General features: G+C 47.1%; 1 protein-coding gene across 1 annotated transcript in view; it reads left to right on the forward strand.

Annotated features, from left to right (window-relative positions):
- Positions 1-20,011, forward strand: part of P3H3 (prolyl 3-hydroxylase 3) — a 200,365-nt gene extending 180,354 nt beyond the window's left edge. Inside the window, exons 12-13 of the mRNA XM_053693072.1 lie at positions 1,592-1,732; positions 19,723-20,011. Of these exons, the coding sequence (XP_053549047.1) occupies positions 1,592-1,732; positions 19,723-19,980 (399 nt within the window). The 3' untranslated portion in view covers positions 19,981-20,011. The remainder of the gene's footprint in view (positions 1-1,591; positions 1,733-19,722) is intronic.
- Positions 20,012-23,448: the final 3,437 nt, after the last annotated feature.

Genomic DNA, 23,448 nt, shown 5'->3' on the forward strand with positions numbered 1-23,448 from the left:
TCACTGTGTGTTATATCCTGTCCCTCTCTCACTGTGTGTTATATCCTGTCCCTCTCTCACTGTGTGTTATATCCTGTCCCCCTCTCACTGTGTGTTATATCCTGTCCCTCTCTCACTCTGTGTTATATCCTGTCCCTCTCACTGTGTGTTATATCCTGTCCCTCTCTCACTGTGTGTTATATCCTGTCCCCCTCTCACTGTGTGTTATATCCTGTCCCTCTCTCACTGTGTGTTATATCCTGTCCCTCTCTCACTGTGTGTTATATCCTGTCCCTCTCTCACTGTGTGTTATATCCTGTCCCTCTCTCACTGTGTGTTATATCCTGTCCCTCTCTCACTGTGTGTTATATCCTGTCCCTCTCTCACTGTGTGTTATATCCTGTCCCCCTCACTGTGTGTTATATCCTGTCCCCCTCTCACTGTGTGTTATATCCTGTCCCTCTCTCACTGTGTGTATATCCTGTCCCTCTCTCACTGTGTGTTATATCCTGTCCCTCTCTCACTGTGTGTGTTATATCCTGTCCCCTCTCACTGTGTGTTATATCTGGTCCCCCTCTCACTGTGTGTTATATCCTGTCCCTCTCTCACTGTGTGTTATATCCTGTCCCTCTCTCACTGTGTGTTATATCCTGTCCCTCTCTCACTGTGTGTACTATCCTGTCCCTCTCACTGTGTGTTATATCCTGTCCCTCTCTCACTGTGTGTTATATCCTGTCCCTCTCACTGTGTGTTATATCCTGTCCCTCTCTCACTGTGTGTTATATCCTGTCCCTCTCACTGTGTGTTATATCCTGTCCCTCTCACTGTGTGTTATATCCTGTCCCTCTCACTGTGTGTTATACCCCTGTGTCATCTCTTACCGTCACTTTATGCCCCTGTGTCATCTCTTACCGTCACTTTATACCCCTGTGCCATCTCTTACCGTCACTTTATACCCCTGTGCCATCTCTTACTGTCGCTTTATACCCCTGTGTCATCTCTTACTGTCGCTTTATACCCCTGTGTCATCTCTTACTGTCGCTTTATACCCCTGTGTCATCTCTTACTGTCACTTTATACCCCTGTGCCATCTCTTACTGTCACTTTATACCCCTGTGTCATCTCTTACTGTCACTTTATACCTCTGTGTCATCTCTTACTGTCACTTTATACCTCTGTGCCATCTCTTACTGTCACTTTATACCCCTGTGCCATCTCTTACTGTCACTTTATACCCCTGTGCCATCTCTTACTGTCACTTTTTACCTCTTTGCCATCTCTTACTGTCACTTTATACCCCTGTGCCATCTCTTACTGTCACGTTATACCCCTGTGTCATCTCTTACTGTCACTTTATACCCCTGTGCCATCTCTTACTGTCACTTTATACCCCTGTGCCATCTCTTACTCTCGCTTTATGCCCCTGTGCCATCTCTTACTGTCACGTTATGCCCCTGTGCCACTTACCTGCCTTTACGCTGCATCTGTTGCAGTTTGTGTCCTCATGCCTTGTCTGATATTATCTATATTGCCTATTGCTTTTAAAGTGACCTGTCGCAGTATATAGATGCCCCAATATCTTTCCCTTATGTCCTCGTATCTGTTGTTTTAGGCTGAGCTTCGCCCTCGCTGCGGTCGTCTAGTCCTTTTTAGTTCAGGGGAGGAAAACCCTCATGGTGTGCGAGCTGTGACTAATGGAAGGAGATGTGCGATTGCTTTGTGGTTCACTGAATCATCAGATCATGCAGAGCAGGTAACAGAGGCTGAGGCTACAACTAATAATATTCCCCACTGTTACTTAGATAACCGTTAGTGTCCTACTTCTGATGTTAAATTAATGGGAAGAAGCTGTATTCATTGGGTTAGATTTGTCCTCTGTATTGTCCAGTGGTATCTGCTATATTGTCAGGTGCTGACTATGGTAGTAACATACGGTGATGAGCAGAACGAGGGGAGTGAGAGCCCTAGTGTGGCTTGTGCACATCATTGCTTGTGACATGCTGCCACAAAACTGTTTACACCTGTTAGTAGTTAAATTGTGAGCGCTACAGAAGTTGACGCCACTCCATAAAAATAAAGAATAATAATATTAATTGTACAAAAGGGTAAGAGACAGCATGTGTAAGTGCTTGTTCCCTCACACCCTGACTCTGTAACTATCCTTATGACACTAAACTGGGCCAGCAGATGGCAGCAGCGAATCATTATAACTCGACTAGTCAGCTGATGCCTGTGCAGGAGAGATTTCATCTTCAAATACTGTAAAACCGCTGCTATATGAAGAGTAAATAATGTTCTGTACTCCTGGAAGAATTCTTTTTATTTCAGTTTCCACATAAGTCCCTGAGAATTATCTGCCCAGAATTCTGAGTTCTTTGTGTGTCTGTGTTGTGTGTCTCTGTGTGTGTGTCTGTGCTGTATGTGCTCTGTGTGTGTGTGTGTATCTGTGTGTATCTGTGTGTGTATCTGTGTGTGTATCTGTGTGTGTATCTGTGTGTGTCTGTGCTGTGTGTGTGTGTCTGTGCTGTATGTGCTCTGTGTGTGTGTCTGTGCTGTATGTGCTCTGTGTGTGTGTCTGTGCTGTATGTGCTCTGTGTGTGTGTCTGTGCTGTATGTGCTCTGTGTGTGTGTCTGTGCTGTATGTGCTCTGTGTGTGTGTGTCTGTGCTGTGTGTGTGTGTCTGTGCTGTATGTGCTCTGTGTGTGTGTGTCTGTGCTGTATGTGCTCTGTGTGTGTATCTGTGTGTATCTGTGTGTGTATCTGTGTGTGTATCTGTGTGTGTATCTGTGTGTGTCTGTGCTGTGTGTGTGTGTCTGTGCTGTATGTGCTCTGTGTGTGTGTCTGTGCTGTATGTGCTCTGTGTGTGTGTCTGTGCTGTATGTGCTCTGTGTGTGTGTCTGTGCTGTATGTGCTCTGTGTGTGTGTCTGTGCTGTATGTGCTCTGTGTGTGTGTGTCTGTGCTGTGTGTGTGTGTCTGTGCTGTATGTGCTCTGTGTGTGTGTGTCTGTGCTGTATGTGCTCTGTGTGTGTGTGTGTGTGTATGTGTGTGTCTGTGCTGTATGTGCTCTGTGTGTGTGTGTGTGTATGCGTGTGTGTGCATGCCTGTGTGTGTGTCTGTGCTGTATGTGCTCTGTGTGTGTGTGTATACCTGTGTGTGTGTGTGTCTGTGCTGTATGTTCTCTGTGTGTGTGTATCTGTGTGTGTCTGTGCTGTATGTGCTGTGTGTGTATGTGCTCTGTGTGTGTGTGTCTGTGATGTATGTGCTCTGTGTGTGTGTATGCTTGTGTGTGTATCTGTGTGTGTGTGTGTGTGTGTATGCCTGTGTGTGTATGCCTGTGTGTGTATCTGTGTGTCTCTGTGTGTGTGTCTGTGCTGTATGTGCTCTGTGTGTGTGTGTATACCTGTGTGTGTATCTGTGTGTGTGTGTGTCTGTGCTGTATGTGCTCTGTGTGTGTGTGTTGTCTGTGCTGTATGTGCTCTGTGTGTGTGTGTGTGTGTATGCTTGTGTGTGTGTGTGTATGCCTGTGTGTGTGTCTGTGCTGTATGTGCTCTGTGTGGTGTGTGTATGCTTGTGTGTGTATCTGTGTGTGTATCTGTGTGTGTCTGTGCTGTGTGTGTGTGTGCGCGTGTCGCTCTGTGTGTGTGTGTGTGTGTCTGTGCTGTATGTGCTCTGTGTGTGTGTGTCTGTGCTCTGTGTGTGTGTATTCCTGTGTGTGTGTATTCCTGTGTGTGTGTATTCCTGTGTGTGTGTGTCTGTGCTGTATGGTGTCTGTGCTATATGTGCTCTGTCTGTGTGTGTGTGTGTGGTGCTGTGTGTGTCTGTGCTGTATGTGCTCTGTCTGTGTGTATGCCTGTGTGTGTGTGTCTGTGCTGTATGTGCTCTGTGTGTGTATGTCTGTGTGTGTGTGTCTGTGCTGTATGTGCTCTGTCTGTGTGTGTGTGTGTGTGTGTGTGGTGCTGTGTGTGTCTGTGCTGTATGTGCTCTGTCTGTGTGTATGCCTGTGTGTGTATGCCTGTGTGTGTGTGTCTGTGCTGTATGTGCTCTGTGTGTGTATGTCTCTGTGTGTGTATGCCTGTGTGTGTGTCTGTGCTGTATGTGCTCTGTGTGTGTGTGTGTGTCTGTGCTGTATGTGCTCTGTGTGTGTCTGTGCTGTATGTGCTCTGTGTGTGTATGTCTGTGCTGTATGTGCTGTGTGTGTGTGTCTGTGCTGTATGTGCTCTGTGTGTGTGTCTGTGCTGTATGTGCTCTGTGTGTGTGTCTGTGCTGTATGTGCTCTGTGTGTGTATGTCTGTGTGTGTCTGTGCTGTATGTGCTCTGTGTGTGTATCTGTGTGTGTCTGTACTGTATGTGCTCTGTGTGTGTATCTGTGTGTGTCCTGTACTGTATGTGCTCTGTGTGTGTATCTGTGTGTGTCTGTGCTGTATATGCTCTGTGTGTGTATGTCTCTGTGTGTGTGTCTGTGCTGTATATGCTCTGTGTGTGTGTCTGTGCTGTATGTGCTCTGTGTGTGTGTCTGTACTGTATGTGCTCTGTGTGTGTGTCTGTGCTGTATGTGCTCTGTGTGTGTGTCTGTGCTGTGTGTGCTCTGTGTGTGTGTGTCTGTGCTGTATGTGCTCTGTGTGTGTGTGTCTGTGCTGTATGTGCTCTGTGTGTGTGTGTCTGTGCTGTATGTGCTCTGTGTGTGTGTCTGTGCTGTATGTGCTCTGTGTGTGTGTCTGTGCTGTATGTGCTCTGTGTGTGTGTATGTGCTCTGTGTGTGTGTCTGTGCTGTATGTGCTCTGTGTGTGTGTGTCTGTGCTGCATGTGCTCTGTGTGTGTGTGTCTGTGCTGTATGTGCTCTGTGTGTGTGTGTCTGTGCTGTATGTGCTCTGTGTGTGTGTCTGTGCTGTATGTGCTCTGTGTGTGTGTATGTGCTCTGTGTGTGTGTCTGTGCTGTATGTGCTCTGTGTGTGTGTGTCTGTGCTGTATGTGCTCTGTGTGTGTGTCTGTGCTGTATGTGCTCTGTGTGTGTGTGTCTGTGCTGTATGTGCTCTGTGTGTGTGTGTCTGTGCTGTATGTGCTCTGTGTGTGTGTCTGTGCTGTATGTGCTCTGTGTGTGTGTGTATGTGCTCTGTGTGTGTGTCTGTGCTGTATGTGCTCTGTGTGTGTGTGTCTGTGCTGTATGTGCTCTGTGTGTGTGTGTCTGTGCTGTATGTGCTCTGTGTGTGTGTATGACTGTGTGTGTGTCTGTGCTCTCTGTGTGTATGTCTGTGTGTCTGTGCTGTGTGATCTGTGTGTGTCTGTGCTGTATGTGCTCTGTGTGTGTATGTCTGTGTGTGTGTGTCTGTGCTGTATATGCTCTGTGTGTGTATCTGTGTGTGTCTGTACTGTATGTGCTCTGTGTGTGTGTCTGTGCTCTCTGTGTGTATGTCTGTGTGTATGTGCTCTGTGTGTGTGTGTCTGTGCTGTATGTGCTCTGTGTGTGTATGTCTCTGTGTGTGTGTCTGTACTGTATGTGCTCTGTGTGTGTATCTGTGTGTGTCTGTGCTGTATGTGCTCTGTGTGTGTGTCTGTGCTGTATGTGCTCTGTGTGTGTGTGTCTGTGCTGTATGTGCTCTGTGTGTGTGTGTCTGTGCTGTATGTGCTCTGTGTGTGTGTATGACTGTGTGTGTGTCTGTGCTCTCTGTGTGTATGTCTGTGTGTCTGTGCTGTGTGATCTGTGTGTGTCTGTGCTGTATGTGCTCTGTGTGTGTATGTCTGTGTGTGTGTGTCTGTGCTGTATGTGCTCTGTGTGTGTATCTGTGTGTGTCTGTGCTGTATGTGCTCTGTGTGTGTGTCTGTGCTGTATGTGGCTCTGTGTGTGTATCTGTGTGTGTATGTGCTCTGTGTGTGTATCTGTGTGTGTCTGTGCTGTATGTGCTCTGTGTGTGTGTCTGTGCTGTATGTGCTCTGTGTGTGTGTGTGTATGTGTGTGTATCTGTGTGTGTATCTGTGTGTGTCTGTGCTGTGTGTGCTCTGTGTGTGTGTGTCTGTGCTGTATGTGCTCTGTGTGTGTGTCTGTGCTGTATGTGCTCTGTGTGTGTGTGTCTGTGCTGTATGTGCTCTGTGTGTGTGTCTGTGCTGTGTGTGCTCTGTGTGTGTGTGTCTGTGCTGTATGTGCTCTGTGTGTGTATATGCTCTGTGTGTGTATCTGTGTGTGTGTGTCTGTGCTGTATGTGCTTTGTGTGTGTGTATGTGTATGTGCTGTGTGTGACTGTGCTGTATGTGCTCTGTGTGTGTATCTGTGTGTGCTGTCTGAGCTGTGTGTGTCGTGTTTGTTCCTGTGCTGTCTAAACTGTGTGTGTCGTGTGTGCCTGTGCTGTATGTGCTCTGTGTGTGTGTGTCTGTGTTTGTGTGTTTCTGTGTGCGTGTGTTTCTGTGTGTGTGTCTGTGTGTCTATCTGTGTGTTGTGTGTGTGCCTGTGCTGTATGTGCTCTGTGTGTGTGTGTCTGTGTTTGTGTGTTTCTGTGTGCGTGTGTTTCTGTGTGTGTGTGTCTGTGTGTCTATCTGTGTGTTGTGTGTGTGTGTGTGTGTCTATGCTGTGTGTGTCGTGTGTGTGTGCCTGTGCTGTATGTGCTCTGTGTGTGTGTCAGTGCTGTGTGTGCCTGTGCTGTATGTGCCTCTGTGTGTGTATGTCTCTGTGTGTGTATGCCTGTGTGTGTGTCTGTGCTGTATGTGCTCTGTGTGTGTGTGTATGTCTGTGCTCTGTGTGTGTCTGTGCTGTATGTGCTCTGTGTGTGTATGTCTGTGCTGTATGTGCTCTGTGTGTGTGTCTGTGCTGTATGTGCTCTGTGTGTGTGTCTGTGCTGTATGTGCTCTGTGTGTGTGTCTGTGCTGTATGTGCTCTGTGTGTGTATGTCTGTGTGTGTGTGTCTGTGCTGTATGTGCTCTGTGTCTGTATCTCTGTGTGTCTGTACTGTATGTGCTCTGTGTGTGTATCTGTGTGTGTCTGTACTGTATGTGCTCTGTGTGTGTATCTGTGTGTGTCTGTGCTGTATATGCTCTGTGTGTGTATGTCTCTGTGTGTGTGTGTGTCTGTGCTGTATATGCTCTGTGTGTGTATCTGTGTGTGTCTGTACTGTATGTGCTCTGTGTGTGTGTCTGTGCTGTATGTGCTCTGTGTGTGTGTCTGTACTGTATGTGCTCTGTGTGTGTGTCTGTACTGTATGTGCTCTGTGTGTGTGTCTGTGCTGTATGTGCTCTGTGTGTGTGTCTGTGCTGTGTGTGCTCTGTGTGTGTGTGTCTGTGCTGTATGTGCTCTGTGTGTGTGTGTCTGTGCTGTATGTGCTCTGTGTGTGTGTCTGTGCTGTATGTGCTCTGTGTGTGTGTCTGTGCTGTATGTGCTCTGTGTGTGTGTGTCTGTGCTGTATGTGCTCTGTGTGTGTGTATGTGCTCTGTGTGTGTGTCTGTGCTGTATGTGCTCTGTGTGTGTGTGTATGTGCTCTGTGTGTGTGTCTGTGCTGTATGTGCTCTGTGTGTGTGTCTGTGCTGTATGTGCTCTGTGTGTGTGTCTGTGCTGTATGTGCTCTGTGTGTGTGTGTCTGTGCTGTATGTGCTCTGTGTGTGTGTATGACTGTGTGTGTGTCTGTGCTCTCTGTGTGTATGTCTGTGTGTCTGTGCTGTATGTGCTCTGTGTGTGTCTGTGCTGTATGTGCTCTGTGTGTGTATGTCTGTGTGTGTGTGTCTGTGCTGTATGTGCTCTGTGTGTGTATGTCTGTGTGTGTGTGTCTGTGCTGTATATGCTCTGTGTGTGTGTGTCTGTGCTGTATGTGCTCTGTGTGTGTGTCTGTGCTGTATGTGCTCTGTGTGTGTGTCTGTGCTGTATGTGCTCTGTGTGTGTGTGTCTGTGCTGTATGTGCTCTGTGTGTGTGTATGTGCTCTGTGTGTGTGTCTGTGCTGTATGTGCTCTGTGTGTGTGTGTCTGTGCTGTATGTGCTCTGTGTGTGTGTCTGTGCTGTATGTGCTCTGTGTGTGTGTGTCTGTGCTGTATGTGCTCTGTGTGTGTGTCTGTGCTGTATGTGCTCTGTGTGTGTGTGTATGTGCTCTGTGTGTGTGTCTGTGCTGTATGTGCTCTGTGTGTGTGTCTGTGCTGTATGTGCTCTGTGTGTGTGTCTGTGCTGTATGTGCTCTGTGTGTGTGTGTCTGTGCTGTATGTGCTCTGTGTGTGTGTATGACTGTGTGTGTGTCTGTGCTCTCTGTGTGTATGTCTGTGTGTCTGTGCTGTATGTGCTCTGTGTGTGTCTGTGCTGTATGTGCTCTGTGTGTGTATGTCTGTGTGTGTGTGTCTGTGCTGTATGTGCTCTGTGTGTGTATGTCTGTGTGTGTGTGTCTGTGCTGTATATGCTCTGTGTGTGTGTCTGTGCTCTCTGTGTGTATGTCTGTGTGTATGTGCTCTGTGTGTGTGTGTCTGTGCTGTATGTGCTCTGTGTGTGTATGTCTCTGTGTGTGTGTCTGTACTGTATGTGCTCTGTGTATGTGTGTGTGTCTGTGCTGTATGTGCTCTGTGTGTGTGTCTGTGCTGTATGTGCTCTGTGTGTGTATCTGTGTGTGTATGTGCTCTGTGTGTGTCTGTGCTGTATGTGCTCTGTGTGTGTGTCTGTGCTGTATGTGCTCTGTGTGTGTGTGTGTGTGTGTGTATGTGTGTGTATATGTGTGTGTCTGTGCTGTGTGTGCTCTGTGTGTGTGTGTCTGTGCTGTATGTGCTCTGTGTGTGTGTCTGTGCTGTATGTGCTCTGTGTGTGTGTGTCTGTGCTGTATGTGCTCTGTGTGTGTGTCTGTGCTGTGTGTGCTCTGTGTGTGTGTGTCTGTGCTGTATGTGCTCTGTGTGTGTATATGCTCTGTGTGTGTGTGTCTGTGCTGTATGTGCTTTGTGTGTGTGTATGTGTATGTGCTGTGTGTGACTGTGCTGTATGTGCTCTGTGTGTGTATCTGTGTGTGCTGTCTGAGCTGTGTGTGTCGTGTTTGTTCCTGTGCTGTCTAAACTGTGTGTGTCGTGTGTGCCTGTGCTGTATGTGCTCTGTGTGTGTGTGTCTGTGTTTGTGTGTTTCTGTGTGCGTGTGTTTCTGTGTGTGTGTCTGTGTGTCTATCTGTGTGTTGTGTGTGTGCCTGTGCTGTATGTGCTCTGTGTGTGTGTGTCTGTGTTTGTGTGTTTCTGTGTGCGTGTGTTTCTGTGTGTGTGTCTGTGTGTCTATCTGTGTGTTGTGTGTGTGTGTGTCTATGCTGTGTGTGTCGTGTGTGTGCCTGTGCTGTATGTGCTCTGTGTGTGTGTCAGTGCTGTGTGTGCCTGTGCTGTATGTGCTCTGTGTGTGTGTCAGTGCTGTGTGTGTCTGTGCTGTGTGTGTCGTGTGTGTGCCTGTGCTGTATGTGCTCTGTGTGTGTGTCAGTGCTGTGTGTGTGTCTGCGCTGTATGTGCTCTGTGTGTGTGTCAGTGCTGTGTGGTGTGTCTGCGCTGTATGTGCTCTGTGTGTGTGTTTGTGTGTCTGCGCTGTATGTGCTCTGTGTGTGTGTCAGTGCTGTGTGGTGTGTCTGCGCTGTATGTGCTCTGTGTGTGTGTTTGTGTGCCTGTGCTGTATGTGCTCTGTGTGTGTGTCAGTGCTGTGTGTGTGTCTGCGCTGTATGTGCTCTGTGTGTGTGTTTGTGTGTCTGCGCTGTATGTGCTCTGTGTGTGTATATATATATATATAGTCAGGTAGAAAACAGCACTCTCTGGGCTTAAGTTTTAAACAAATAGTTTAATTAGTAACGTTTCGGGGAGTGCTCCCCTTCATCAGACCAACAACATACAAGTGAATCAAACATTTATGTATACATAGACCCCTCCCCCTAGTGCAAAAACCGCCAAAAACTGGTTGTCATGGCAACCAAACCCACAGTGCAAAGTAAATACATCTAATACAGCAATTAATAAAGCAATAAATAGCGCAATCAATAAAGCAATAATCACAACAGAGAACCCACAGATGCATGATCCTGGTAAATGGGCAGATATACACTGGGCTATTGGGATATAAAATGTAAACCAGTGGATACAGACATATGTCAACTGATACAGTACGGTGTATGAGGAGGAATCATAGAGAACAAACCAGCATCCAGCTGTATAAATCCGTCCTAGGACGGATTTATACAGCTGGATGCTGGTTTGTTCTCTATTTGTTCCCTATTTATTGCTTTATTATTATATATTTCTAATGACACAATGAGTCCACGGATCATCTAATTACTATTGGGAATATCACTCCTGCCCAGCAGGAGGCGGTTGTTGGTATGTTATAAACTTCAGACACCTCTGCACCTTGTTGCTTCCTTTCTCTCCTTTGCTTCGGTCGAATGACTGGGGTTGGAGGGAAGGGAGGTGATATTTAACAGCTTTGCTGTGGTGCTCTTTGCCGCCTCCTGGTGGGCAGGAGTGATATTCCCAATAGTAATTAGATGATCCGTGGACTCATCGTGTCAAGAAATAAATACATTTATCAGGTAAGCATAAAATTTGTTATACATGTGTGTGTGTCTGTGCTGTATGTGTATGTATATGTGTGTGTGTGTGTCTTTGCTGTATGTGTGTGTCTGTGCTGTATGTGTATATATATGTATATGTGTGTCTGTGCTGTATGTGTGTGTCTGAGCTGTGTGTGTGTCTGATCTGTGTGTGTGCTGTGTGTGTCTTGTGTGTGTCTGTGCTGTATGTGTGTGTCTGTGCTGTATGTGTGTGTCTGAGCTGTGTGTGTGTCTGTGCTGTATGTGTGTGTCTGATCTGTGTGTGTGCTGTCTGAGCTGTGTGTGTCTGTGCTGTGTGTGTGTATATATATGTATATGTGTGTGTCTGTGCTGGCTGTGTGTGCTGTCTTTACAGTAAATTCCGACGTGCTCCAGACACTTCTCCACAAAACACATGGCTAATTAACATAGCCTCTCCCACTCATGACGAGTAGCAGCTACGTCATCCTTGAATTGTTACAACAGTGAAACACTACAGCGTGACTGAAACCGGACCAATCTAAAAACATCACCCCTCCACAGTGCGATCACATAGATTAAAAATGTATATATATATACAGGTGGCCCTCGTTTTACAACGGTTCAATTTACACCGTTTCAGAATAACAACCTTTTTTTTCAGTCATGTGACTGCTATTGAAAAGCATTGAGAAGCAGTGCATTTAATAAAATAACCAGTAGGTGGAGCTGTCCGCTTGTGTTGCAGCAAAGCCAAGCAAGCTGAAATTAATCAGTTGAACCAGACCAGAGCTATCGAGCAGATTTCAAAAGAACAAGATCTTCCTGTCTATAAATCGGTCCTGATTGGAATGCATAGAAAGAACTGTTTGCAGAAAAATACAAGTGAAGTCTGTGTTATGTGATTATTTTATTAGGTTTATAATGCTGTTTAGCATTTAAAGTCTTCATTTCAAAGCTTTAAAAATAATGTATTAGGTGTTACTTATGACAATTTTGAGAGGGGCCTGGAACCTATCTCCCTCACTTCCCACTGACTTACATTATAAACTGGGTTTCAATTTACAACGGTTTCGATTTACAACCATTCCTTCTGGAACCTTACCCCGGCGTAAACTGAGGGCTACCTGTATATGTATATATATATATATTGACAGGCTCTAAGTATGTATATATACATTTTTTAATCTATGTGATCGCACTGTGGAGGTGTGACGTTTTTAGATTGGTCCGGTTTCAGTCATGCCGTTGTGTTTCACTGCTGTAGTAATTCAAGGATGACGTAGCTGCTACTCGTCATGAGTGGGAAATGTTAATTAGCCATGTGCTTTGTGGAGAGCGTCTGAAGTACGTCGCAATCTGCATGGTGTAACCACATGGGGTTGGCTGACCCGGATATGAATAACACATCAGGATATGATACATTGACAGGTTCTAAGTATAGATATATACATTTTTAATCTATGTGATCGCACTGTAGAGGGGTGATGTTTTTAGATTGGTCCGGTTTCAGTCACGCTGTAGTGTTTCACTGTTGTAACAATTCAAGGATGACATAGCTGCTACTCGTCATGAGTGGGAGAGGCTATGTTAATTAGCCATGTGTTTTGTGGAGAAGTGTCTGGGGCACATCGGAATTTACACGGTGTAATCACATGGTGTTGGCTGACCCGGAAATGTTGAACACATTAGGGTATAAATAGGGAACGGGTGTGTGTTGTTGTTAGGGAACATTTGCACATTTTGATATATATATGTGTGTGTGTGTCTGTGCTGTATGTGTCTGTGTTGTGTGTGTGAGCTGTATTTGTGTGCTGTGTGAGCTGTGTGTGTCTGTGCTTTGTGTGTGCTGTCTGAGCTGTGTGTGCTATGTGTGTGTGCTGTCTGAGCTGTGTGTGCTATGTGTGTGTGCTGTCTGAGCTGTGTGTGCTATGTGTGTGTGTTTGCGGTGTCTGTGCTGTATGTGTCTGTGCGGTGTGTGAGCTGTATGTATGTGTCTGTGCTGTGTGTGAGCTGTATGCATGTGTCTGTGCTGTGTGTGTGTGTCTGTGCTGTGTGAGCTGTATGTGTGTGCTGCCTGAGCTGTGTGTGTCTGTTGTATGTGTGTGCTGTCTGAGCTGTGTGTGCTATGTGTGTGTGTTTGCGGTGTCTGTGCTGTATGTGTCTGTGCGGTGTGTGAGCTGTATGTATGTGTCTGTGCTGTGTGTGAGCTGTGTGTGAGCTGTATGCATGTGTCTGTGCTGTGTGTGTGTCTGTGCTGTGTGAGCTGTATGTGTGTGCAGCCTGAGCTGTGTGTGTCTGTTGTATGTGTGTGCTGTCTGAGCTGTGTGTGTCTGCTTTATGTATGTGCTGTGTGTCTGTGCTGTATGTGTGTGCTGTCTGAGCTGTTTGTGCCTGCTGTATGTATGTGCTGTGTGTCGGTACTGTATGTGTGTGCTGTATGTATGTGTGTGTGTGTGTGAGAGCTGTGTGTGTGCTGTCTGAGCTGTATGTGTGTGTTGTGAGTGTGTGTTGTCTGAGCTGTATGTGTGTGCTGTCTGAGCTGTATGTGTGTGCTGTGATTGTGTGCTGTCTGTGCTGTATGTGTGTGCTGTCTGAGCTGTGTGTGTCTGTATGTATGTGCTGTGTATGTATGCTGTATGTGCGTGCTGTGTGCGTGTGCTTTATGTGTGTGCTGTCTGAGCGCAGTCTGCTGTCTGAACTGTGTGTGTTGCCTGAGCTGTATGTGTGTGTTGTCTGAGCTCTGTGTGCATGTGCTGTCTGTACTGTATGTGTGTATTGTTTAAGCTGTGTCTCTGTGATGTGTGTGTGCTGTCTGTACTGTATGTGTGTGTGTGCTGTAACATGTGTGTTGTCTAAACTGTGTGTGTGTGTGCTGTCTGTACTGTATGTGTGTGCTGTTTGAGCTGTGTCTCTGGTGTGTGTGTGTGTGTGTGCTGGCTGAGCTGTGTCTCTGAGCTGTGTGTCCTATCTGAGCTGTGTCTGTGCTGTATGTGTGTGCTGTCTGTACGGTATGTGTGTGCTGTCTGAACTGTGTGTCTGTGCTATCTGAGCTGTGTCTCTGTGCTGTGTGTGGGTGTGCTATCTGAGCTGTGTGCCTGTGCTGTCTAAGCTGTGTACGTGTGCTTTATGTGCGTGCTGTCTGAGCTTTGTGTGTGTGCTGTCTGTACCATGTGTGTGTGAGCTGTATGTGTGTTTTGTCTGAGCTTTGTGGCTGTGTGTGCTGTCTGAGCTTTATGTGTGTGCTGTGAGTGTGTGCTGTGTGTGCTGTTTGAGCTTTGTCTCTGTGATGTGTGTGTGTGTGTGCTGTCTGAGCCGTGTGTGTGTGAGCTGTATGTGTTTTCTGTCTGAACTTTGTGGCTGTGTGTGCTGTCTGAGCTTTATGTGTGTGCTGTCTGTACTGTATGTGTGTGCTGTCTGAGCTTTATGTGTGTGCTGTCTGTACTGTATGTGTGTGCTGTCTGTACTGTATGTGTGTGCTGTCTGTACTGTATGTGTGTGCTGTCTGTACTGTATGTGTGTGCTGTCTGTACTGTATGTGTGTGCTGTCTGAGCTTTATGTGTGTGCTGTCTGTACTGTATGTGTGTGCTGTCTGAGCTTTATGTGTGTGCTGTCTGTACTGTATGTGTGTGCTGTCTGAGCTTTATGTGTGTGCTGTCTGTACTGTATGTGTGTGCTGTCTGTACTGTATGTGTGTGCTGTCTGTACTGTATGTGTGTGCTGTCTGAGCTTTATGTGTGTGCTGTCTGAGCTTTATGTGTGTGCTGTCTGTACTGTATGTGTGTGCTGTCTGAGCTTTATGTGTGTGCTGTCTGTACTGTATGTGTGTGCTGTCTGAGCTTTGTGTGTGTTCTGTCTGAGCCGTGTGTGTGTGAGCTGTATGTGTTTTCTGTCTGAACTTTGTGGCTGTGTGTGCTGTCTGAGCTTTATGTGTGTGCTGTCTGAGCTTTATGTGTGTGCTGTCTGTACTGTATGTGTGTGCTGTCTGAGCTTTGTGTGTGTGCTGTCTGAGCCGTGTGTGTGTGAGCTGTATGTGTTTTCTGTCTGAACTTTGTGGCTGTGTGTGCTGTCTGAGCTTTATGTGTGTGCTGTGTGTGCTGTCTGAGCTTTATGTGTGTGCTGTCTGTACTGTATGTATGTGCTGTTTGAACTTTGTCTCTGTGATGTGTGTGTGTGTGTTTGCTGTCTGAGCTCTATGTGTGTGCTGTGAGTATGTGCTGTCTGAGCTGTGTGTCCTATCTGAGCTGTGTCTGTGCTGTGAGTGTGTGCTGTGTGCCTGTACTGTATGTGTGTGCTGTCTGAGCCCTGTGTGTGTGAGCTGTATGTGTTTTCTGTCTGAACTTTGTGGCTGTGTGCTGTCTGAGCTTTATGTGTGTGCTGTCTGAGCTTTTGGCTCATTGGCAGGGACCTTATGAAATTATAGAAAAGGTAAGCCCTGTGAATTATAAAGTTAGTCAGCCTGACCGACGTAGGAAAGAGCAAATATTCCACATAAATCTTCTTAAGCCATGGAGGGATAGAGAAACATTACTAGCCCAAGTCTCCGAACAAGTAGTGACTATTTCACCAGAGCTAACACCTAGGAAATGGTGGAGAGGAATAAGGATGTTTTCTCGCCTATGCCAGCAGAACACAAGAAATTGCTCATGATATTATTACTGAGCTGTGTGTTCTATCTAAGCTGTGTGTGCTGTCTGAGCTTTGTGTGTGTGAGCTGTATGTGTGTGCTGTCTGAGCTTTGTGTGTGTGAGCTGTATGTGTGTGCTGTCTGAGCTTTGTGTGTGTGAGCTGTATGTGTGTGCTGTCTGAGCTTTGTGTGTGTGAGCTGTATGTGTGTGCTGTCTGAGCTTTGTGTGTGTGAGCTGTATGTGTGTGCTGTCTGAGCTTTGTGTGTGTGAGCTGTATGTGTGTGCTGTCTGAGCTTTGTGTGTGTGAGCTGTCTGAGCTTTGTGTGTGTGAGCTGTATGTGTGTGCTGTCTGAGCTTTGTGTGTGTGAGCTGTATGTGTGTGCTGTCTGAGCTTTGTGTGTGTGAGCTGTATGTGTGTGCTGTCTGAGCTTTGTGTGTGTGAGCTGTATGTGTGTGCTGTCTGAGCTTTGTGTGTGTGAGCTGTATGTGTGTGCTGTCTGAGCTTTGTGTGTGTGAGCTGTATGTGTGTGCTGTCTGAGCTTTGTGTGTGTGAGCTGTCTGAGCTTTGTGTGTGTGAGCTGTATGTGTGTGCTGTCTGAGCTTTGTGGCTGTGTGTGCTGTCTGAGCTTTGTGTGTGTGAGCTGTCTGAGCTTTGTGTGTGTGAGCTGTATGTGTGTGCTGTCTGAGCTTTGTGGCTGTGTGTGCTGTCTGAGCTTTGTGTGTGTGAGCTGTATGTGTGTGCTGTCTGAGCTTTGTGGCTGTGTGTGCTGTCTGAACTGTGTGTGTTGTGTGTGTGTGCTGTCTGTACTGTATGTGTTTGCTGTTTGAACTTTGTCTCTGTGGTGTGTGTGTGCTGTCTGAGCTGTGTATGTGCTGTGTGTCTGTACTCTGTGTGTGCTGTCTGAGCTGTGTCTCTGTGCTGTGTGTGTGTCTGTGCTGTATGGGTGTGCTGTCTAAGCTGTGTTTGCTGTGAGTGTGTGCTTGTCAGTGCTGTGTGTGTGTTATCTGAGCTGTGTGTTTCTGTGCAGTGTGTGTGTTATCTAAGCTGTGTGTGTCTGTTGTGCACTTTAAGGACTGCGTGTGTCTGCAGTGTGTGTGTTATCTGAGCTGTGTGTGTCTGTTGTGTGCTTTCAGAGTTGCGTGTGTCTGTGCAGTGTGTGTGTTATCTGAGCTGTGTGTCTGTTGTGCACTTTCAGAGCTGCGTGTGTCTGTGCAGTGTGTGTGTGTTATCTGAGCTGTGTGTGTCTGTTGTGCGCTTTCGGGGCTGCGTGTGTCTGTGCAGTGTGTGTGTTATGTGAGCTGTGTGTGTCTGTTGTGTACTTTCAGAGCTGCGTGTGTCTGTGCAGTGTGTGTTATCTGAGCTGTGTGTGTCTGTTGTGCACTTTCAAAGCTGCGTGTGTCTGTGCAGTGTGTGTGTGTTATCTGAGCTGTGTGTGTCTGTTGTGCGCTTTCAGAGCTGCGTGTGTCTGTGCAGTGTGTTTGTTATCTGAGCTGTGTGTGTCTGTTGTGTACTTTCGGGGCTGTGTGTGTCTGTGCAGTGTGTGTGTTATCTGAGCTGTGTGTGTCTGTTGTGCGCTTTCAGAGCTGTGTGTGTCTGTGCAGTGTGTGTGTTATCTGAGCTATGTGTGTCTGTTGTGCACTTTCGGGGCTGCGTGTGTCTGTGCAGTGTGTCTGTTATCTGAGCTGTTTGTGTCTGTTGTGCACTTTCAGAGCTGCGTGTGTCTGTGCAGTGTGTGTGTGTTATCTGAGCTGTGTGTGTCTGTTGTGTGCTTTCAGAGCTGCGTGTGTCTGCAGTGTGTGTTATCTGCGCTGTGTGTGTCTGTTGTGCGCTTTCAGAGCTGTGTGTGTCTGTGCAGTGTGTGTGTTATCTGCGCTGTGTGTGTCTGTTGTGCGCTTTCAGAGCTGCGTGTGTCTGTTGTGCGCTTTCGGGGCTGTGTGTGTCTGTGCAGCGTGTGTGTTATCTGAGCTGCGTGTGTCTGTGCAGTGTGTGTGTTATCTGAGCTGTGTGTGTCTGTTGTGTGCTTTCAGAGCTGCGTGTGTCTGTGCAGTGTGTGTGTTATCTGAGCTGTGTGTGTCTGTTGTGCGCTTTCAGAGCTGTGTGTGTCTGTGCAGTGTGTGTGTTATCTGAGCTGTGTGTGTCTGTTGTGCGCTTTCAGAGCTGCGTGTGTCTGTTGTGCGCTTTCGGAGCTGCGTGTGTCTGTGCAGTGTGTGTGTTATCTGAGCTGCGTGTGTCTGTGCAGTGTGTGTGTTATCTGAGCTGTGTGTGTCTGTTGTGCGCTTTCAGAGATGCGTGTGTCTGTGCAGTGTGTGTGTTATCTGAGCTGTGTGTGTCTGTTGTGCGCTTTCAGAGCTGCGTGTGTCTGTTGTGCGCTTTCGGGGCTGCGTGTGTCTGTGCAGTGTGTGCGTTATGTGAGCTGTGTGTGTCGTGTGCTTTCAGAGCTGCGTGTGTCTGTGCAGTGTGTGTGTTATCTGAGCTGTGTGTGTCTGTTGTGTGCTTTCAGAGCTGCGTGTGTCTGTGCAGTGTGTGTGTTATGTGAGCTGTGTGTGTCTGTTGTGTGCTTTCAGAGCTGCGTGTGTCTGCAGTGTGTATGTTATCTGAGCTGTGCGTGTCTGTTGTGCACTTTCGGGGCTGCGTGTGTCTGTTGTGTGCTTTCGGGGCTGCATGTGTCTGTGCAGTGTGTGTGTTATCTGAGCTGTGTGTCTGTGCAGTGTGTGTGTTATCTGAGCTGTGTGTGTCTGTTGTGTGCTTTCGGGGCTGCGTGTGTCTGTGCAGTGTGTGTGTTATCTGAGCTGTGTGTGTCTGTTGTGCGCTTTCGGGGCTGCGTGTGTCTGTGCAGTGTGTGTGTTATCTGAGCTGTGTGTGTCTGTTGTGTGCTTTCAGAGCTGCGTGTGTCTGTGCAGTGTGTGTGTTATCTGAGCTGTGTGTGTCTGTTGTGCGCTTTCAGAGCTGCGTGTGTCTGTTGTGCGCTTTCGGGGCTGCGTGTGTCTGTGCAGTGTGTGTGTGTTATCTGAGCTGCGTGTGTCTGTGCAGCGTGTGTCTGTTGTGGGCTTTCAGAGCTGCGTGTGTCTGCAGTGTGTGTTATCTGAGCTGTGTGTGTCTGTTGTGCGCTTTCAGAGCTGCGTGTGTCTGTTGTGCGCTTTCGGGGCTGCGTGTGTCTGTGCAGTGTGTGTGTTATCTGAGCTGTGTGTGTCTGTTGTGTGCTTTCAGAGCTGCGTGTGTCTGTGCAGTGTGTGTGTTATCTGAGCTGTGTGTGTCTGTTGTGTGCTTTCAGAGCTGCGTGTGTCTGTGCAGTGTGTGTGTTATCTGAGCTGTGTGTGTCTGTTGTGCACTTTCGGGGGTGCGTGTGTCTGCAGTGTGTGTGTTATCTGAGCTGTGTGTGTCTGTGCAGTGTGTGTGTTATCTGAGCTGCGTGTGTCTGTGCAGTGTGTGTGTTATCTGAGCTGTGTGTGTCTGTTGTGCGCTTTCGGGGCTGTGTGTGTCTGTGCAGTGTGTGTGTTATCTGAGCTGTGTGTGTCTGTTGTGTGCTTTCAGAGCTGCGTGTGTCTGTGCAGTGTGTGTCTGTTGTGCACTTTCGGGGCTACTTGTGTCTGTGCAGTGTGTGTGTTATCTGAGCTCTGTGTGTCTGTGCAGTGTGTGTGTTATCTGAGCTGCGTGTGTCTGTGCAGTGTGTGTGTTATCTGAGCTGTGTGTGTCTGTTGTGTGCTTTCAGAGCTGCGTGTGTCTGTGCAGTGTGCGTCTGTTGTGCACTTTCGGGGCTGCGTGTGTCTGTGCAGTGTGTGTATTATCTGAGCTGTGTGTGTCTGTTGTGCACTTTCGGGGCTGCGTGTGTCTGTGCAGTGTGTGTGTGTGTTATCTGAGCTGTGTGTGTCTGTTGTGCACTTTCGGGGCTGCGTGTGTCTGTACTGTGTGGGCTTTTTGAGCTGCTTGTGTCTGTACCGCGTGCGCTGAGATGCGTGTGTCTGTGCAGTGTGTGTGTTATCTGAGCTGTGTGTGTCTGTTGTGCACTTTCGGGGCTGCGTGTGTTTGTGCAGTGTGTGTGTTATCTGAGCTGTGTGTGTCTGTTGTGCGCTTTCGGGGCTGCGTGTGTTTGTGCAGTGTGTGTGTTATCTGAGCTGTGTGTGTCTGTTGTGCGCTTTCGGGGCTGCATGTGTCTGTGCAGTGTGTGTGTGTTATCTGAGCTGTGTGTGTCTGTTGTGCGCTTTCGGGGCTGCATGTGTCTGTGCAGTGTGTGTGTGTTATCTGAGCTGTGTGTGTCTGTCGTGCACTTTCGGGGCTGCGTGTGTCTGTGCAGTGTGTGTGTGTGTTATCTGAGCTGTGTGTGTCTGTTGTGCACTTTCGGGGCTGCATGTGTTTGTGCAGTGTGTGTGTTATCTGAGCTGTGTGTGTCTGTTGTGCGCTTTCGGGGCTGCATGTGTCTGTGCAGTGTGTGTGTGTTATCTGAGCTGTGTGTGTCTGTTGTGCACTTTCGGGGCTGCGTGTGTTTGTGCAGTGTGTGTGTGTTATCTGAGCTGTGTGTGTCTGTTGTGCGCTTTCGGGACTGCGTGTGTCTGTACTGTGTGGGCTTTTTGAGCTGCTTGTGTCTTTACCGCGTGCGCTGAGATGCGTGTGTCTAAGTTTGCTCACTTTGTTTCTTTGACAGGAGCGCTTACAAGCAAGGATTATAATGGGGGATGTTGATAGCAACAGGCAGACACTAGAGGAAGAGACACTCCAAGCTAATCAGGAGACCAGGATTACAGGGCGAGAGACAGCCAGGACAGGGCGAGAGACAGCCAGGACGGGGCGAGAGACAGCCAGGAGCAGCAGAGGAACTGCCAGAATCAGTGACAATTCAGAATCAGACAGACCATCCGGCCGGAGCCAGAGAGTGTCACAAAAATTTGAAGATGAGCTGTAATCCACAGCTGAAGGAGTCTTGTTGGTTGCAGCAGCAGAGACGCCTCCATGTGAGAAGAACTGAACATTTAGCAGCTGGAGATTTGCTAGAGTGATGCTCTGGCATACAAAGGGTGAATGTGACAACTTGTTATTGAGGTGTTTTGTGCCAACGGATCCTCCAACCAGGAATGGGTTAATGGGGTGAAGCAGAGGACAGTTAATAGGATGACTCTCTGTGCAGCTGCAGTAGTGATGGGGTTAATGAGGGGGATTTGTTTTTTAATAATAAAAATGTATTCTTGCTTTCTTTATCGTGACTCCTATAGTGCCAGCTGCCCGGGGGCATAGGGCACACAATGAGGGCTCTGTGTGAGGAGAGGCACAGCTATATAAGGGAATAAAAGAGATACCTGTGTAACAGCAGTACCAAGCCTGTGGCACTCTGTGTGAGTTACCCACAGCTGCGTTACTGAGCTCCCACTGCAGTGTAACCAGCGGACATCAGGTAATTGTTGTAAGCAGCCACTAACCACATCAGGAGTATCGGCATTTAGTACATACGTGTGGTCAGGCAGAAGGGATGTCAGTTACATGATGTGTCAGGGATCACAATGACATAGGCATAACTATCCTTTACATTAGTCCACGGCTCAGCGAGTAATTATCCTTTATGCTAGCCCACAGCTCAGAGATTAGCTATCCTTTATGCTAGCCCACGGCTCAGCGAGTAACTATCCTTTACATTAGCCCACGGCTCAGCGAGTAATTATTCTTTATGCTAGCCCACAGCTCAGAGATTAGCTATCCTTTATGCTAGCCCACGGCTCAGCGAGTAACTATCCTTTACATTAGCCCACGTCTCAGCGAGTAATTATCCTTTATGCTAGTCCACAGCTCAGAGAGTAACTATCCTTTACGCTAGACCATTGCTCAGCGAGTAATTGAGTAACTATCCTTTACGCTAGCCCATGGCTCAGATAGTAACTATCCTTTACGCTAGCCCATGGCTCAGCGAGTAAGCATCCTTTACACTAGTCCACAGTCAGCGAGTAATTATACTTAATGCTAGTCTACGACTCCGCGAGTAACTATCCTTAATGCTAGCCCATGGCTCAGATAGTAACTATTCTTTACACTAGCCCACAGCTCAGCAAGTAATTATCCTTTACGCTAGTCCACAGCTCAGAGAGTAACTATCCTTTACGCTAGTCCACAGCTCAGAGAGTAACTATCCTTTACACTAGCCCACAGCTCAGCAAGTAATTATCCTTTACGCTAGCACACAGCTCAGCGAGTAACTATCCTTTATGCTAGCCCACGGCTCAGATAGTAACTATACTTTACGCTAGCCCACGGCTCAGATAGTAACTATACTTTACGCTAGCCCACGGCTTGGATAGTAACTATCATTTACGCTAGCCCACAGCTCAGCGAGTAACTATCCTTTACACTAGCCTACGGCTCAGCGAGTAACTATCCTTTACACTAGCCCATGGCTCCGCAAGTAACTATTCTTTACACTAGCTCACAGCTCAGTGACCACAGTATGGCTCCCTAGTGTATCTGGCCCTCCACTTCTCTAAACAATTTCTTTTTAAAGACACGATGAGTCCACGGATCATCTTCATTACTTATGGGATATTACCTCCTGGTCAGCAGGAGGAGGCAAATAGCACCACAGCAGAGCTGTTAAATAGCTCCTCCCTTCCCTCCCACCCCAGTCATTCTCTTTGCTTACGTTAGTGATAGGAAGAGGTAAAGTGAGGTGTTAGATTAGATTCTTCAATCAAGAGTTTATTATTTTTAAAGTAGTGCAATATTGTGCTGCTTTGTTCTAGGGTGTAGCCGTAGTCCATATCAGTCTCTTCAGTAGAGCAGTGGTGGCTTTAGAGCAATAGGAACTGGTGGGTCATAATTCTCACTGCGCCTCTCATATATTTATGCTGCCCTAATCCTGATAGCCTAAGCAATTGTTAACTCAGGCTTCATCATCTTCCACAGGACTATGGGAGGGAGAGGACCTCTTAAACCTGCTGGACTGTCTTGCTGTCGGACAGCATTAAAGGGACACTGAACCCAATTTTTTTTCTTTCATGATTCAGATAGAGCATGAAATTTTAAGCAACTTTCTAATTAACTCCTATTGTCAGTTTTTCTTCGTTCTCTTGCTATCTTTATTTTAAAAGCAGGAATGTAAATCTTAGCAGCCAGCCCATTTTAGGTTCAGCACCATGGTAAGCGCTTGCTTATTGGAGGCTTACATTTACCCACCAATAAGCAAGCATAACCCAGGTTCTCAACCAAAAATGGGCCGGCTCCTATGCATCACATTCGTTCTTTTTAAATAAGGATATCAAGATAACGAATAAAATTGATAATAGGAGTACATTTGAAAGTTGCTTAAAATTGCATGCTCTATCTAAATCATGAAAGAAAAAATTTGGGTTTAGTGTCCCTTTAAGGTAAGTGCTGACTTTTTTTCTTTATTTTGGAGTGAAACAAACAGAAAAAAAGACAGAGAAAAGTGGGCACTTTAAAAAGGTCACATAAGACTCAGAAGCATGGGTTACTTTATGTTAGAGAGTTTTACTGGAGACAACAAAGTACAGGAGCACTTGGGCTGGGAGATAAGCTGCTTTTTGTTACGGTGGTTGTTTTCTTTTACAAGATACGACGAGTCCATGGATTTCATCCTTACTTATGGGATATCGCCTCCTGGTCAGCAGGAGGAGGCAAAGAGCACCACAGCAGAGCTGTATATATAGCTCCTCCCTTCCCTCCCACCCCAGTTATTCTCTTTGCCTGTGTTAGTGATAGGAAGAGGTAAAGTGAGGTGTTAGTTTAGATTCTTCAATCAAGAGTTTATTATTTTTAAATGGTACCAGTGTGTGCTATTTTTCTCAGGGCTAGAGCTACAGGCTTTTCAGCAAGACTGGGGAGATTTTCATTCTTTCTGCTCCTCCCATACTGTTTGCTGCCCTGCTGATGGTCTTAGCAGATATTATCTAAGACCCTGTTTGTTCCCACAGATTTGCTGGAGGTGATGAAAAGAGCATCTTCATTGTGTGGGACAAGTTCATGCTGCGCTCAGCATTAAGGTATGTACAGTCATTTTGCTTCTGGGAGAGACTGAGTAACTCAGAACAGACTGACACTTATTCCCTATACCGGGAAGGGGTTATCAGTTTGCACAGGGATAATTTGTGTGCATGGGTCTACCCTTTTTAGTCAATAAACTAAGCTATCCTATCGTGGCAGAAGTTTTATACAAAGCCCAATGAGTATTAGCCGGCGGATACACATAGATTGTGGGCTTGACACTAGGAGATTGTGGCTGACCCAGGTGTCCTAACCTTAACTGTTACTAAGCTAATGGCAGGACAGGGTTGTGTTTTTTGTTCGAGGGGGCACATTGGTGGTCACGGTACTCTTTATATAAGTTGTGTGGGACAGGTATTTTGTTACCGACATGTTAATTCCCATGCGG

The sequence above is a fragment of the Bombina bombina genome, chromosome 9, assembly GCF_027579735.1.
Source record: "Bombina bombina isolate aBomBom1 chromosome 9, aBomBom1.pri, whole genome shotgun sequence".
Lineage (NCBI taxonomy): Eukaryota > Metazoa > Chordata > Amphibia > Anura > Bombinatoridae > Bombina > Bombina bombina.